This window comes from Anopheles bellator, chromosome 1 (assembly GCF_943735745.2).
Source record: "Anopheles bellator chromosome 1, idAnoBellAS_SP24_06.2, whole genome shotgun sequence".
Taxonomy (NCBI): domain Eukaryota; kingdom Metazoa; phylum Arthropoda; class Insecta; order Diptera; family Culicidae; genus Anopheles; species Anopheles bellator.
The window spans coordinates 38,477,996-38,495,096 of record NC_071285.1 but is presented as its reverse complement, the minus strand read 5'-3'; the positions used below and the strand labels follow the sequence as shown (position 1 = coordinate 38,495,096).

The 17,101-nt window shown below is 51.7% G+C and overlaps 2 protein-coding genes and 3 non-coding genes across 6 annotated transcripts in view; 2 read left to right on the top strand and 3 right to left on the bottom strand.

Moving 5' to 3' along the window:
* LOC131206338 (calcium uniporter protein, mitochondrial) overlaps positions 1-17,101 on the bottom strand; it is an 88,632-nt gene that overhangs the window by 61,801 nt on the left and 9,730 nt on the right. For both annotated transcript variants that reach the window (XM_058198859.1, XM_058198860.1), the window contains exon 3: positions 6,974-7,184. In XM_058198859.1, coding sequence (XP_058054842.1) covers positions 6,974-7,184 — 211 coding nt within the window. The remainder of the gene's footprint in view (positions 1-6,973; positions 7,185-17,101) is intronic.
* Positions 2,575-6,592, top strand: LOC131206337 (protein javelin). The gene is made up of 4 exons (XM_058198858.1): positions 2,575-3,640; positions 4,044-4,159; positions 4,229-4,469; positions 4,890-6,592. The coding sequence occupies exons 1-4, from the start codon at positions 2,575-2,577 to the stop codon at positions 5,945-5,947; spliced, it is 2,481 nt and encodes an 826-aa protein (XP_058054841.1). The 3' UTR covers positions 5,948-6,592.
* On the bottom strand, positions 9,613-9,684 carry Trnah-gug (transfer RNA histidin (anticodon GUG)). Its single transcript has one exon. It is a non-coding gene; the product is annotated as a tRNA-His (tRNA).
* Trnav-aac (transfer RNA valine (anticodon AAC)) lies at positions 10,083-10,155 on the bottom strand. The gene has a single exon. It is a non-coding gene; the product is annotated as a tRNA-Val (tRNA).
* Positions 12,637-12,708, top strand: Trnah-gug (transfer RNA histidin (anticodon GUG)). The gene has a single exon. It is a non-coding gene; the product is annotated as a tRNA-His (tRNA).

Sequence of the window (17,101 nt, the reverse complement as noted above, 5' to 3'; positions counted from 1 at the left end):
CTACGTCGGACGCCGGACCCGGAGCGGCACCGTCACCGTCGGGCGGCAAGGCGAACGGCGGCAAGAAGCGCAACCACCATCGCAGCCAGGAGGCGGTGGCCCCGTCTGAGCACTCCGCCGGCGCTGGTCATCAGCACCATCATCATCACCATCATCACCATCACGCGGCGGCTACCAGTGGTGGTGCCTCTCAGCAGCAGGCGCAGACTCAGTTCTACAATCCGGACAGCAACGAGGCCTGCAGCTTGCGCCGTACCCGTAGCCTCGCCGTGATCCGCGAGGAGTCGTACAACGATCTCCACCTGCCGGGAGGACGTGGCGGTTCCAGGCGCTCCCAGCTCATCCCGAGGGCGAAGCTAACGGATAGGAATTTTTTCAAGGAGCGGTAGGTACTCAGTGGGCCTGTGGTGGTGGGCTAAGCAACATGGTCTGACTTCCCGCTTTCACCGTAGGTTCAGCTACATCTACGACGATAGTGTCGATAGTCCGACGAAACCAGCCGACGGTGGGGACGCTGCGTATTCGCTCGCGCGGCGCTTCTCTTCCGCACCGCAGCAGCAGTCGCCGGCTAGCAACGGCAACGGTGGTCAGCAGCCACCGTTCCCGTGGCACACGGATAAGAGCGACCTCGACAGCATCGACTCGTCCATCTTCAAGCACTCGCTGCACCAGCAGAGCAGCTTCGAGGGCAGCCGGCGCAACTCGGTCCGGAGCGACTCGAACCAGTTCGTGTCGAAGGTCGAGGTCCACAGCGAGTACTCGGGCGGTGGCGGCGGTAGTACCAAATCGGACACCGGCGTCGATGCGGACCTGAGACACCTGGAGGATCTGTCGCTACGCGACGAAAGCAGTTCCCGCAGGACGGTCACCAGCAAGACCAGCACGCTCGAGACGATCAAGCGGCGCAGCTCGGGGTCAGGATCGACCGGAGCCGGGAATCGGACGGCCGTGAAGTACGGCGGAGTGAAGGAGGAGGACGAGAGTGGTATCACGATCATCGAGATCCGGGACAGCCAGGTGTCGCACAAGAGCTCGAGCGTCATCTCGTACGACTCGATCTACCTGTCGTCGGAGAGCGACGAGAAGGATCACCCGGAGGACGACGGACCGGGACCGGGTGAAGCGGGTGAAGCTGCCGGTCGGCCAGCGCTGGGCGACGTCCGGTACGAGGACTACGACAATCTGTTCCACGAGACGGACCTCGAGAACGCGGAGAGCACGATCGACACGCTGTACGGGCAGGTGACGAAACCGAAACCGAAGCCAAAGATTGTCGGAGTCGAGCCGAAGGTCAGCCACTCCCAGAACGACTCGCTGCGACGCTACATCAAGCACACGGGTCGGAGTACACTCGAGAGGCTCTCGCTGATCTCCAACCTCAAGCTACGCCAGGAGTTCAGCGGAACCGGAGACCAGCAGCAGCAGTCGACCCGGGATCGCCCGGCACCGGGATTGAAGGAGAAGCATCCGGTGGACCAGTGTGACTACCAGTACAACTCGCTGCCCGACGCCGATGTCTGCAAGCTCTTGCGTCACTCCGAGCGGATCGACGCGAAGCTGAGACGTATCGCGGACACCGGAGACGGGGATCACCCCTCGGGACGTCCACGTGAAGCCTTCGGGGACTCACTGCCCCGTTTACACCGGGCCGATTTGGTAGCGCTCACGCAACCACCGTCAGACGAGGATCTATCGCTCGAGGAATCCGACAAGGGCGCTCCGTCGATCGAGCTCGTGGAAACACCCACCAAGGAGGTGGCTTCATCGAGCAAGGTGTACCTACAGGAGCTGGGCGTTGAGCTTGACTACGAGAACTCGGTCGTGACCGGGCAGAGTGATCCGGAGAGTGACATCACGATCGTCGCCCCACAGGACGATCTGGACGTGCCGACGCCGGCCATCGTGATCACACCACCGGCGCAGCAGCAAAAGCGGACCGCAGGGGGACCGTCGGCGAGTAAGAAGCAGTACTCCACGTTCGCCAGCACCGCCGGCAAGCAGACGACCAACCGGATCCACTACGCGCGCAAGGAACCCTCGAAACCGAACCCGGAAGCGCTACGTGAGGTGCGCACCAAGCTTAAGCCGATTCCGGTTCCACCACCGCCCGTGGAGGCTGGACCGAAGGTTCCGCTAGCCCTCGCGCCAACCGTGAAGCTCGGTGGCAAGAAGGTGATCGTGGACGAGGTCGCCGCGAAGGCCGCCAAGCGCGAGAAACAGCTCGAGCCGGCCCCGAAGAAAGAACCGGGCGAAGGTCCTAGGCCCCAGGAACCGATACCGATCGGCGGGGCGAAAGACGCTCCCGAACCGAAACAGGAGGGAAGCCCGAAGGTGGACCACTCGAGTCTGTTCAAGGAGACGAACCCGTTCAAGGAGCAGGCGCGGCGCGAGATCAAGAACCGCATCAACGACGAGCGGCCCCTGTTTAAGGGGGTGCGGCGTTTCAACAGCACCGAGAACATCTACACCTCGTCGCCGATCATCGTCACCAAGACGTTCAACAACTGCATCAAAACGAATGAGGTGAAGACCAAGTCGTTCGACTCGCTGATCGTAGACCACAGCGGCGCCAAGATGCCCCGACCGCAGGTGATCCAGATCGTCGACTCCAAGCACCAGCAGCAGCACCAGCAGCAGCTGGCCAGCAACGGTGCGGACACGGTGCGCAAGACCTCCAAGAACGGCCAACAGACACAGCGCGAGTTCCTGCACAAGGTGGACTCGGTGCGGAACTACTGGTCCAAGATGCTGGACGAAGTCGACCAGCAGCAGCTGGACGAACCCGACACAAAAAACGACCTCCGGCAGCAGGAGGCCCAGGAGCTATCGGGGTCAAAAAACGGTAATGCCGAGCGGAAGGCCAGCATCGGCTCGGCAACATCGGAAGCATCGGACAGCTCGAAGCACACCACCTCGACGAAGGCGGCCTCCTCGAGCGAGGGCAACATCGTCCGGCCGGCGGCGGTGACGTCGTCCCGCAACAAGTACCCCACGTACCAGCTGCTGGACGACGAGGACGGCGAGGACGATCTGCACTGTCAGAGCTTCAGCCCGACGGTGGAGATCATCGAGCTCGACGGCCACAAGCAGGCGGCGCTGGTGAAGCCGAAGAACGCCAAGGACCTCGACTTCGACCACGTGCGCTACAAGGTGATGAAGTCGGAGATGTTTCAAAAAAACTTGCTGGTAAACCATCGGAAGGCGGCTCAGTTCGATGGCCTGATGCAGTACCTCCAGGACTACAGCTTCCAGGAGCTGCTCGCCCACAACAACGTGGTCATCATTGAGCCGGTTCGGACGAAGATCGAGAAGATTTCGGACCGGACGGGAGGCGGCGTTGGCGGCGCCGGGCGATCGGAGCTACCGGCCGGTATGTGCCGGATCACGAACGGAGCGTTGCAGGCGGCCAGTGTTGCCGCCGCAGGCAAGCGCCTCCAGCATACGGTTGGCGGGGCGTCGGTGGGCCTGAAGAAGCACTTCTTCTACCATCCGATCCGCGTCAACAAGGAGCTGCTGGACGAGGAGCTACCGAGCCCGGACACGGTGCGCAACGTGCGCAAGCTGTTCGAGGGCACGCTCCGGTTGGGGACCGCCGCCAAGCAGGCCTACGAGGAAGCCAAGGCCAACGGTACCGCAGCAGGTAGGTTCAACGCGGGGTCACCACTATCCTGGCCGGGACAGTTCCTGACGGAATGGAAGGCGCACCCTTGAAGCAGCGAGGGTACAACTCTTTGTACAGACGAGGGCGAGGGATACTTCTTTTCCGTGGCGGCCTTTACCCACCCGGTTCTCCCATCCTGCCCTATCTTAAGACCCCCCGAGTTACCTCCCGACCCCCGCTCCTCACTCTGAAACATCCTTCCATCCACAACAGTCCCACACTGCATCGTAGTTAACCTCTCGCTCTCGTCTCTTATCTTTCTCACTCTCTCTCTTTCTCTCTCTGTCGTCCCGAACCTACCCTTTCTCTCTCGCTCTATCTTTCTCTCTCTCTCTCTTTCTCTATATCCTCGCTCCATTGTACCATATCCTTTGGTCCACAGTAGGCATCCGCAAGTGGGACTCGGCCAGCCTGTCGAGCGGCGTATCGTCCAGCGGTGACCTCAGCTCCCCGTGTGACTGCGGCGAGGCGGGTGAGCACGGGACACCAGCGGCGGTGGTCCACCACCACAGCACCGAGGTCCTCAGTGGGCCCGAGACGGCGGCGGCGGCGGCGGACGGCGGGCAGACCGACCTGCTGCTGCACGAGTCGCACTACGTCAGCCAGGACGTGCTGGAGAAGATCCGCGAGTGTGGCTCGACCGTCACGTACTACGGTGGGCGCGTGCTGGACAAGCGCACCGAGCACATCAGCACGATGACGCGGGCCATCATGCGGGAGATACGGGGCCAGGACCGCAAGTGTGGTGTCTGTCAGCCGCACAACTGCGTCGACATCGGCGATCACGATCACGATCCCGATGACGACGGTGATGATGATGATGAGTATGGGGATGATGAAGATTCGGCGCACCGGATGTGCCCCAGTAGTCGGCGGTTGGAGCGGTCCGGAGAGCGTGACGGTGGCCTAGGTAACTGCCCAAGTAGTGTTCCTCCGTGTAGACTCCTCCGTTGGTGCTCACCTCTAACCTCCCGTGGCGCTGCGCCCCAGTAGTGATAGTAGTTGTTGGCTAACTTCCGACCTCCACCAAGAGTGTTCTAACAGGCCGGCACGCACGGTGCCCACGGCCATATGTCACTAATACACCCATAGTTTCGACCAACCACCCCATTTAACAGTACACCGTTCCCTTCGCTTTGGACCCTCCGTCCGTAGTTCGGAGGAGGCCCCAACACGGTCGGCCGCTCTGGTGTAACATGTCCGTTCGTTCCTCTCCTTTCCTTCGCAGGTGTCAAGTTCAAGCTGGTCAAATCGAACAGCTGCAGCAGCCGCCTGGAGCTGGCTGGGACGGGCAAAACGCCGCCGGATTTGTTGCGCCCGAACGGGCGGATGCGCGGCCGACATCACATCCCCGAGGAGAATGGCAGCGGCGGACCAGGATCGCCGATCGAGGAGCCGGAGGAAAGCGTCCGGGATATGGTGAGCCGGCTGGAGAGCAGCGGCACGCTGGCACCGCGCTCTAAGCCACGCATCATCGAATCGAAGTGCATCGAAAAGGGCGAATCACCGACCGCGGACATCACGATCAACAGCCAAACGACGCTGGACGGCGTGGCGGTGGACCATGGAGACCCGGGAGCAGTAACGCCGGTCACGGTTAACAATCACATCAACCATGTGCATCACGGAGCACCACCACCACCACCACCACTTGTGATACCGCCACTGCTGAAGGCTCCCGGCAAGGTGGACCAACCGCCAGCCGTCACGGCCGCCGCCGCCGCCATCACCTCCATGGAGCGACCGACGAAGGTGTGCCGGAATAAGAACGTGGACCTAGCGTTCGCGGCCACCATGCGCCAGATAGCGAACCTGAACGGCACCACGAAGTCCGCCGCGTCCGTACGGAAGTCATCCTCGCTGGTGGCGATCGGGGCGCCGGAGGACGGCACATCACCACCGGACAGTGCACCGCAGAGTGCTTCCTCCGTCACCAAGACGGTCACGTTCAACTTCACCAACAACAGTGTGGGGCCCGTGAACGGGAGTGTCGAAAGTGGAGCGCCACAACAGCAGCAGCAGCAGCAACCACTGCCGGTGGTGGACCAGAGCGAAAATCTGCGGCCGAGCGCCATCGCCGAGCAGCGGAAGGCGGACGAGCTGACGTCACCGAAGCTGGTCAACTGGAGCACCATCGGGCGGTTCGACGAGCGCCAGTACTTCGCCAACGACCGCAAGCTGATCGAGAAGCGCAAGTACGACGACATGGAGTTCGAGGAGTTCGAGGTGCTGGACCCGAACGCGCCACCCTCGTCGGAGCACTACGACAGCCTCAACAGCAAGTGAGGCCGGCGCGCGCCCACCGAAGTGTATTGCCGAAAGTATTTGCCAGTGTCTTTGCCGAGGGCACCACTTCCACTAGCAGCACCGCTACGCCATTTAGTCAGTACTCCGAGCCGAGTCACCACCTTGTAGGGGCTAAGGGGCGACACCACCTTTCCCCAATTTCCCGCACACTTGCTTGCTGCATCTGTCGTATTTTAACTATTTATCGTCTCGGACGAGAGTGCCCTTTTAAACTCGTGCGCAGAACAAACGATATCCCCCCCCCTGGGGGGGGGGTCTGGAACTATGTTTTAACTTTAATATTTCATGTACATACTGTATTTTACAAAAAAAAAATGGGAAGCATTACTAATATTCTGTTGCTTATCAGCGCACCGCGTCTTGGGCAAAGAAACGACGAGCTAACGTTTTTGGGTGCTTCTGAAAGCATAGGAGAGAGAGAGTGAGAGAGAAACCTCAGCGAGTGAGTTGTAATTTATCTGCTAAACCAAACGGACAGTGAAGAAGTGGAGTATGGTTGTACTTGGAGAAGGAACACACCATAGACCCCGAAAAGCCTTCGGTGTCGGGCATCCTAAAGCCCGCGTAGTGCGACGTAGCGTTTGCGAAACGCTCTACTAGTAAACCGCCAACGTCAATAACATGTTATCGTTCGACAGTAATCTGGAAATAAAGTACGTAAAATGGTTAAACCACTCCTTCAGCCGTCGTTCAGTCACTGGCCGAACTCGGGGCGAAACTGAACAATGCACAGTAGTTTACACTACAGCTTTCCACTTGACACGGAATCAGATTTATCACTTAGACCCGTCATACCGTTCACGCGACGTGCAAACGAAATTAACAAACAAACGAACGCTGATGACGCTGCGACAACTGCGACACCGCCCCGGCACGGCCGTTGTGCATTCAAATATTTAAAACGTCCCCGTGGAAGCTCTCTCAAGATGGGCTACCCGCTTTGCGCGGGACGGTTTATTGCATTACGCCTAAAATGCGGCAATCCGCGGGACGTGCGCTGCCTACCTTCGGGCGTTATATTGCTGCTAGTGGTGTCGGCGTTTCTGCTACTGCTGCTGCTGCTGGCGGTGGTGCTGTAGCACTCGTGGCAGCCGACGGCACGGTGAGTGAGGAGGCCACATTTCCGGTTGCTTCTGTAGCTGGTGGTGTTGTTGCTAGTAGTAGTGCTGCTGCTGCCGGTGCAGAAAAATCGATTTGTTCCTATAATCCATACACTCTGCGAACGATAGAGAACAAACGGCAAACATTACAAATCAACACCGAGCATTTTGTAGCAGTTTGTAAAATCAAAATAAAACATCAGAGAGAGAGAGAGAGAGCGTGGGTCGAACTTTGCACACAAACCACCAACAGTAAACACATTTCCGCACGACCCACAGACCCGGGCCTCGGGAACTGTCCGGAGAGCTATTAGTCCACCATCCCTATCTCGGACGTATCAGCCGTTTCAACTGTCAGCAGGCGTCCTTTGGGACCCCCGGCGGGGGGACGTTCGAAAGAAAAACGCTAACTCATTGTACGATCTTGGCCAGCACCGGGCAGAGATAACATAGTTGGTTGGTGGGGTTAAAGTGGTTTCGTTTAAAATACGGGCAAGGCAAGGCAAGATGCCGACAATCACCCAGCTAAGGATACACCGGGGACAACACACCGGCCGCCCGGGCTCGACCCGAGACCGTAAGGCCGCTTTTCCGGAGGTCAGAGGCACGTAATGACGCAGAATTCATCGCTACCCGGCTTTCTGAAGCATCCGAGCAAACAGAGCCTCGGGGAATGCGCAATCAGTAAATAGCTCCGCTGCTGCCACAACGGTGGAGGAGTACTGCGAATCCATTGCTCGGTCGGTGTGCGTCGCTGTAGTAGCTACTTGAACTGACCCGAACACCCCATTACATTCGTATATTTCACCTTTAATTAGTATTTTTTTTTATTAAACATCAAAATTGCCTACAGAATGAAGGTTTGATGAAGGTAGTTATAAATATTCATCGAATAGAATAGAATTCTTCGAATAGAATAGAATAGAATAGAATAGAATAGAACAGAATAGAGAATCGAATTTCAAACAGTGTTATGCTTTACGAAGGAAGAGATAATTTTCTTGAGCCCTCACTAGCCGTTTTTTGGATAAACACGATAAATACGTAGCAATGAATTATAAATATCATAATTAGCCAATGCTTCGTTTCTCTTTTTTCTGTGTGTGGCCCACGAGTAACCTGCATTAGCTATTAATGACTATCCGTGCGCACCTGTTGTAAGGTCGCGGTGTGCATTCCTCCTGTGGAAGGTTGACGGTGCCTTCGAAACGGAGGTCATAGTGGAGGTCTTCGAAGCGAATCGGATCGTCGGCGCCCTAGACAAGGGTGCTGAAGGGCTTAATGGTTCGGTCTTTACCGACCGTTATCGAACCGTTTCCGTGGTGTAGGGGTCATCGCTTTCGCCCAGCAGTAGGAAATCGGTTCGGTTCGGAACTAACCGGTGGACGTGCGGAAGTGGTAGAAATATAGAATTGATTCATATTTCACCTGTGCATTCGTGTGTTCTCGCGATGGGCGGTGGAGTACGCTCGTGTGAGGTCAATTGAGAACGTGCATCAAATCAACTCACGAGTGGGTCAAATGAATTAGGTAATAGTCTCTTGTGGGGGTTTAGAAATAGTAACTTGCGGTTTTTACAAGGCATTAAATTTGCAGAAAACACATTCACTGCACCACTTTCAATAACTTGCAATTTCACGGTTTGAAATACACTTTATTATTCAGTATAGATTCCCTGAACATCAATACACTTGCTTCAACGAGATACCGATTTATGAATTCCATCCCTGAAGCGAGAATCTGGAAGGGCTGCAAAATATGCTTCCACAGCTGTTGTGATCTCATCATTTGATGGAAAATGCTTTTTCTATGCATAATTTTTTTACGTTTGGCCCAAGGCCACTTTTTTTACGTCTGGTCAGGGTCCAAGGCCACTACTTCATTCAAAATATTGGTTACATTTCCCATTGAAATGGCTAGGGCTTCTACTAAATCTATTTCGGTTACTAGATGATTTTATAATACGATATCCTGTATTTTTCCTACCACTGCTATGGTGTTGCTACTGTTTTTGGGCGTCTTTGACGTGGGTCGTCTTCAAGACGTGTACGACCACGATTAAATTCAACAAACCATCTTTGTATTAATTGAAGGCGAAGAGACTTTCATCATTCGTTCATAAATTTCCTTTGCTTAAAGCTAAAAATGAAGTGATGTTTATGGAACTTTATGGCGATTGAAATGGAACTTCTCATACGTCCCTATGAAGAGTATACCAAAATAACATGAGGTTAGAATAAAATGAGGTTAGCAGCAGCACACTCTGTTATTGAAGCTCAAAACTCATTGAACAACCTGGTACTGCTTCTGTCAACGTTGCGGGGCAAAATTGTGAGGGGATTGTATAATATCGAAACAGAACAATTTTCTGCAATTTTCTATATCATAAAGCACGGAAAATGCTAGGTAAAACGAAAAGGAAACAAAAACATTTTCAATAATAACAAATTCAGAAACATTCAACTTTAAACTTCAACTTAAAAAAAATCATTAATCCACAACCCCCATCCGTCTTCCGTGACAGTGTGTTTGTTCCAACAACACTGCCGTGACCAGGATTCGAACCTGGGTTACTACGGCCACAACGTAGGGTCCTAACCACTAGACGATCACGGCTGCAGACGGTGGGTGAGAGACCCCACGATGGAGCCCGCTTACATGCTGCGACGAAACTGCATCGAAATTGGAGCACAACAACAAGATCACTCCCACCTGAAAGGGAAAGAAAATCGACCACAAAACATAAAGCCAACTCAGCGAAAGCTCGAAAGTATGGTCACGCAAAGCGACTGGAAGCGCCGCCCGTCGTTCGATCGGAAACATGCTCTACTGCCACCCTCGGCGAGAGGTCTTAAAAGTGCTTCGTGTGCCACGCGTTTATGGAGTCCACCGTTTGCTGGAGCTAAAAGAAGTATGTTCAATGCTGCAGGAAGTAAATGTTAATTGATGTACAAATATCTTTAATAGTCGAACAAAAAAATGAATGGGGAAAACCAAAGAAGAGAAGCTTTTCGTGTTTCCGCCCGGGATCGAACCGGGGGCCTTCCGCGTGTTAGGCGGATGTGATAACCACTACACCACGGAAACTCCTGGCAACAATCGGATAGGTTCAATTTGGAAAACAACATTATGCTCCAGATGCTCCAGATGCTCCAGATGCTCCTACGCCCGCGCGGATTAAGTTTGATTGAATTGAGCAACTATGTAGGCGCAGTTTTAGTGTTCAACTTCTCGAGCGAACTGCTTCATGGAGGGAGAGATAGCAACCGTTAACATCGGGTGTACGTTATCCGCCTAAGTATTTAATAAGCTTTCCGAAATAGTTTCCAAGCACGTTTCAAGCCGAAAACAGAATTATTGGCCTTTGGCTGTTGTCGGCGACTCTGGTGTAGTCGCGATAAGCAAACATAAATAACATCAAATCCACGAAATAGCCCGTCAAGAGCCGTAAAAGTAATAAACAACCGTCTGGGACATAATCATATCGGACCTTTCTGGAACCGTATGCAACCGTATGGGCTGGAAAAGCTCCCGACCCGTGGGCAGAGAGAGAAAACACGCCTATAAAGCCGTCAAAAATCGCTCACTTTTCGGAAATGTTGTCGAGGCGGAAACAGAAAGAATATAAATGATATATCGCAACCATGCTCCATAGGGTCCTTTTTCGTGGCTGTGACACGAAGCGGCAAGGTTCTCAGGCGATTCCGAGGCAACGGTGCCAAAAATTTTTCGCATATCGGTGGAAGTGAATTTATCTTTATAATCCGCCGCAACCATCATCACCGGTCGGTTGGGACAATCGACAAAAAAATAACAGTATACCCCAGTGTTCGTTGGCGACAAGTAGTTGAGAAGGGTGATGTCTCCTCACTATAATCCTGCACTCCCGTATCTTATGCCAAACAGCTATCCTTTGCCATCAATCTTCCTGACGGGGCCCATCAACGAGATTCGTGCCGATTAAAAGAGGACCACACAAAACGTACTCGTTCCTCTGGTTGTGCACTGTTGTAGTACCGTTCGCCTTCGCCGGAAATTGATTGCAAACTGCAAAAAAATGCTGTCCTTTTGAAATCAAACTCCCCCCAGGCTGCTGCGGCACCGTCTGATTCACCAGAAATTATCCTTTTGTTTCGGGTGGATCCAATGCCTGAAACAAAACCACAATAGTTTACCCACAGCACAAGCAGACAAGCACAATAGGGGTCTGAATGAAGTCCCCGCTGTTGTCGTGCAGCAGAAGGATAGGCAAACATTTTCAAAACTAATCTTCTCTTCGAAAGCCTTATCACCTTCTCGCATGCAAAATACTGCTTTCGTTTAATGATCGGCGTGTCGTAGGTTGGTTTACGTTCATAAAATTCCTCTAAGAAGCTTAATCATCTGCACAAACATCAGAACGTGACTGACAAAGGCCTATCCACAGTTCTAAAGGGGTTCTGATACGACATCGATGGCTTACGTTGAAGGTTGTTTTTGTCAAAAGTCAACAAGACATTCTGTACCGTTATAATCGACCTGCTGGCGGCGGAAAAACACGGCTTTCATTTGTATAAGGCCTGCCGCAAACAATATGCCAACGTTTGTTGATGTCTGGAACATAAATTTGGCTCAATGAAAACATCCATCGTCGAGGTGTGCGCATTCAAATCTCGTCAAAGGGAAAATAAAATTAATGAATAGCAAAACCCAAACTCTAAAACAATACCTACTGACAACGTACACTGGGGCTTTGCTCTAAAAATCTAATGCTTTGTAGAATGATGATCTAACAAACTTCGTTACTCGTGTTGGTCCAAAGGCAAGGCAAGTGCCCCTTCGTCGGTGAACCGGAAAGCGAACGACAGCTTATGGCATTTCTACTCTCTACACGTACGAATTATGAAATCCTTCCAGCTCGTTTCACTTAGACGACGACGATTTTCACTAACATCCCGTCAGAAACGTTGTGCTTTAAGAACAACGGAAACACACCGGCTTCTGGGCGTCTGGAGCCTGCGGTTGGTTTAGTCGCATGCAGGGCACGTCCCATGACACTTCCCGTGGTCGATAGCACTTTTGCTTCACTTAATGGCCGCGCTTGTGATGCCGTAAAAATGCTCAACCACAACGATGACACCCGTGGCCTAGCCCACCATTGCGAAGTCGGATAATCTTTCAGCGGCCGAGATTGGTTCAAAGGAGTTTGCGAATTGCAATGGATCTGTCGGTGTAAGTATGTCCACAACAAACAGCACGATCTACCGCTTCTCAGTGTTTTTATGAAAAACCTTTCGAATATCTTTGCCGAAGAGCCAGAAAAAATACCTTCAATTGCGAGTTCACTTTCCCACGAAGGCTACTTCGAGCGAAACATACATCGTGGAGCTAATGGACACAAGTTGGCAAAAACGCAGATTAATGGATTTTCGTCAGCCTGAACGGAGCGCGAAATGAAATGAAACGGGCGCACGAGTTTTGGGTCCCGCATTTCGTTGCTAACTAGCATAAACCAGTATCGGGGTTTTTGGGGGTTGCAAGCGCAAGCAAATCGATCGGCAAACAACGGGACCGCATCGACCTTCTGTAGCCGTGATCGTCTAGTGGTTAGGACCCTACGTTGTGGCCGTAGTAACCCAGGTTCGAATCCTGGTCACGGCAGTGTTTGGCTATCAAAATAAACACTGTCACGGATGAAGGTCAGTATAGTAATTTTTTATCCTCCTCCTAATCACAGCGTATTGTTGAGACTCCGCGGCGAGGAATCAGCTACTAGCAGAGGTTGCAATCGTTTAACCTTACTTCCCTGCTCGTTAATCCTGCCTGACGTTTGTTTATTTAAAGTGTACATCATATTTCAACTCGCCAGGCAAAATACGAAACGAGTGTTCAGACCAAGAGTAATCTAAGTTTAGAAAAAAAACAACTCTGAAACGAATTGTAAACAAATGCATAGTTTTATGCTATTAATTCCTGTTGGATTGGTTGACTCACATCTTTGTAAACAATAAAATTCCAAGAACAATAATGATTATGCCATTTGCCTATGTTCGTTGTAAAAAGTTGTAAAATAAATATAATACAAGCAATTAGAATCCTACACTTTTCCCTGAATATGCCGCAAAAAGATAAAAAGGGGATATATAAAATAGAATAGTAATTAATTCAAATGATATAAGATCGTATCGTGCGTCTTTGACACTCACCGAGCCCGTCCGATTAATGGTTGTTGCACAGTGCACACCGTAACAACAATCAGCAACCACCCATCAGTGGGAGGATTGTGGGCTGTCCCAAACAATGTCGTAAACCTATTTGGTCCGCTCGGCCGGATTACCGAGAGTGTAATTCTACCAAATTACGGAGTACAGTTTTATTGAACGCTTACGCATTTCCTTGGACCATTCGCACAACCTCGCGGAACGAAATCGAATGATTCACGATAAGATTAGCGCGAGTACGAAACGTACTTCAAGATGTAGTGTAAAAGTACGATAATCACCTATATTTTCGGTAGGAAGCTAACAAAGGTTACAAACGTAGTAGCACCCTTATCGACACCTCGAAGGTGTTGTACCGTAAATGGCAGGACGATGTTTGCCTGTCAGCATGAGTGATTGCCTATTGACATCGCCCTTCTGCTGATATACTGTTCGGGTGCGCTGAGAAACATAAAACAAATTGCGGTCACTACTTTCGACGTAATCGTGATTAAAACTGGTCACGCTTCCGCAACGCAAACACGTATCCGGGCTATCTGGAGGAGTTATGCAGAATGTGGGAATCTCCGGACTGCGTTAGAACCGGGGTCTTCATGTACGTCCGAATCACAGATCCGTGTGGCTGTATGCTGGAGCAGTAAACGGAACGCGGCCAGTGAACCAACATCTCTTTATGTCTAGCGAAGGGGGACCACAGAAATGGAGAGTTTCGGCAAAACATATTTGGCTGAATATTGCGTTGCGCCCATCAAGACCTCCGAGTTCGACCATAAAACGGAGGCTCTGCGAATTGAATGATGAGGCCGTGCGTTTGGACAAGCCGGATAGATCTTATGTAATCTGCAGCGCTTAGTATGCCGAGCGCATAGACATTTGGCTTTTTTTTGTTAGTTTTGTAAATACTGCGGACGCGGATTCTGGTGTGTCAAGGGACGCCGTTACGCAGAGTACATTAGCCCATTGTCTTATATACATTTCGTCCAACATAGACCTCTATGGTTATTGTTCGCGGTACATGGCATTGTAATTGATCAGAAAAGACTCTTATCTATTAATGTTGAGGGTAGCGAAAAAGCTATTTGCTATTTTATGTTAAACGGAGCGTGGGGAGCCAACAACAATTAGTTGACAAAAACATCGATTGGAAGCACGGTCAACGGACAGATAAGAAGCAGTAATTTGTATGCTATTTTTAGCATATCATAGACACCGGGACAGTCGCCGAGTCTTGGGGAAAGCCCATTATTTGTTCACCGGTCGCGTAATCAAATGGCGCTTCGAACACAACTAAACACATCCATATTTTAATACGCCGCGCTGTCTCGCAGGAAACCGGCCAAGCAGACAGGCGCTACTACTTATTTGCGAAAATCGATCGTTTGTAAGTGAACCCTCGTCGCTCGATCCATCACTTCACCAACGCCATTCATAAATCTATTTGATAAGCTGCGTGATGCAATATAAACAAGGGCACTAGGAAGTACTACGGGCCAGTGGTAATCAATCAAAGTTAGACAAGACAAGCGCCGTCCGTTGAAGAGTTTGAAGCAATAACATAATCACGTAACGCCGAGCGGGCCAAGAAGCAAACGCATTATTTGAATATATCGTGTGAATATCGACTTTGGTTGTCAAGGTTCATCATTTTGCGCATCACTCTTCGTGATGGCATAATTTTATTAAAAACCAAGATTAGGCGCATATTTCGAAAGCTATTACACGGGAGAAAAATGATCAAAGACCTCCACGTAGGTGTACGTGGCGGGTGTTCCACCACGAGCCGGTTGGTGCTGGACTACTTTTGCAACTTTTAATATGAGAATTTTAATATGGTATAATTTACACAACGCTACCATCGCTTTCTCGCTTTCGCCGGTGGCGTCGGCCACACTCCCTGTCAGGTGGTGTATTTACGTCGAACACCACGAAACTATTTACCAGGCGCAGCGCAGCAGCGGCAGCACAAGCATATTACCACTTCCGACGGCACCGCATGGAGCACGTCACATACGCTCCGGAGATCGGCCTCAGGACATAGAACACCACACTCTCCGGTTCACCGCTTCAGTCCTGCCCCAGTCTGCGTCTTGGTGAACGAGAAACTGAGACTTGTACCGCCGTGTGCCGTCTGAGGTCTAATGAAAAAACCACAAAAACTGATGCCAAAGTTGAGCAGGATCAACACAGTTCGCCCGTGCTTTGATGGCTTTCAAAGGCTGCCTGCCTTAATTAGAATGTTAAAGTTAAACACAACTGTGGGAGGCTGCTTCTTTGTGTAAAGCACAAAAACTGATACAAAAGAAGGAGAAATCTCAACGATTCCGGACAAACAGATTGGACGCCGAAAAGTTGACGCAAGTTCAGATTATGTGTGTAAACACTTAAAACGAAATTACAGAAGCCCCCTGACATACTCGTAAATAATCTGCCCTCATACACACGCAAACCCGAAATTGTATTTTACGATCCGTGTGAGAAACGAGATTGCGGAAGGATTTATCACAAACTCTTCTTTGGCGGTCGAACGAATCGAACGATCGATAAATCCTCTGCCCGACGGACCCGGTGGCGCGGCCCAGGACTAGAAGGCGTTAACAGCTAGTCGGCCAAGCAAATCGACCGCAATCGGCACAGTGTGTGTGTGTGTGTGTGTGCTGGGCGGGTCCTGTCATGACTCGGGAGCACATGTCACCCAAAAGGACGGCGCAGCTTTTCGGGAGCGAAATGGTTTCCGCCTGATTTGCGAGGCGAACCCAGTCACACGCAAAGTGGGATCTATTGCCGAAATGTCAAGAAATACATTATGCAGACCCAAATCGAACACGACCAACACGTCGTTGGGTCGAAAATCGCAATCGAGTCCCTGTGTGCAGGCACAGGTAGGTCATCTAGGTTGGGATTGTTATCACCTGCCGAAGACCTGTTTGAGTTTTTCAACTAGAACGGCTCCTGGAGTTAATTCAGCAAATAAAAAGAGCTACCTTTTACGCCTGTATAGCTGACGAATTGCACAGCGCAAGAGATTGATGCCAATAAGGACCCGGAAACATGGCAATCCGGTGACCTCGAGCGCACACACCTTCTCACCCAACCACCCAAAAGGTCACCCCAGAGTAGCAACACAACACAAATAAGGGCTTAGTTGTTTCGATTGTTTCCCGTACGGTTCACAAAGCACAGCGCTTAGCAGGATCTTCGAGTGCCGACCCGAGACCGAAAGGGACGGCGGCGCCACCGAAGGCGCCCGGCACGGCGTTCCAATGTTTTCTGCCTAACGAAGCCGCACCGGGTCGGTCGCCGCCGGTAAACGCACATGCATTTCGTTAAAACAGCCAAAGCTTTACGGCCTGGCGGGCTGGCCCCGACCACCGCAACCCGATCGTTACAGGCCATGAATAAATTTCAATATTTGAATATCAATCGGCTGAGGGGTTTTCTCACCGCGAACGGACAACCCCCAGGCATTGCGATACCCTCCGGACGGCCCCGGGATGTTCGGGAAATGTCATCGAGAGTGCGTTCGATGAAGTGAATCCCTACGGAAATTGCCTCGACACATACAAACACACAACGTCTAGAAAAGACGTCCTTTCTTCGGCGGTGCTCGATTTCACCGTGGAATGATTGAAGCTTTTCTTCTTAATTACGCGTGTATTACGCGTGATTGGCCTAAAGTGGACGGCTTTGGGTTTCCGGCAACTAATAACACCTGCACTGCGCCCAACGTACCTTCGGGCTCCTTTTGATTTTTAAATTACACTATGCTAATTTTGATCAAAGTTTCCTACGGGGTCGGTCGTTGGAGCAAAAATTAGCACCGTAATGGGGTGACC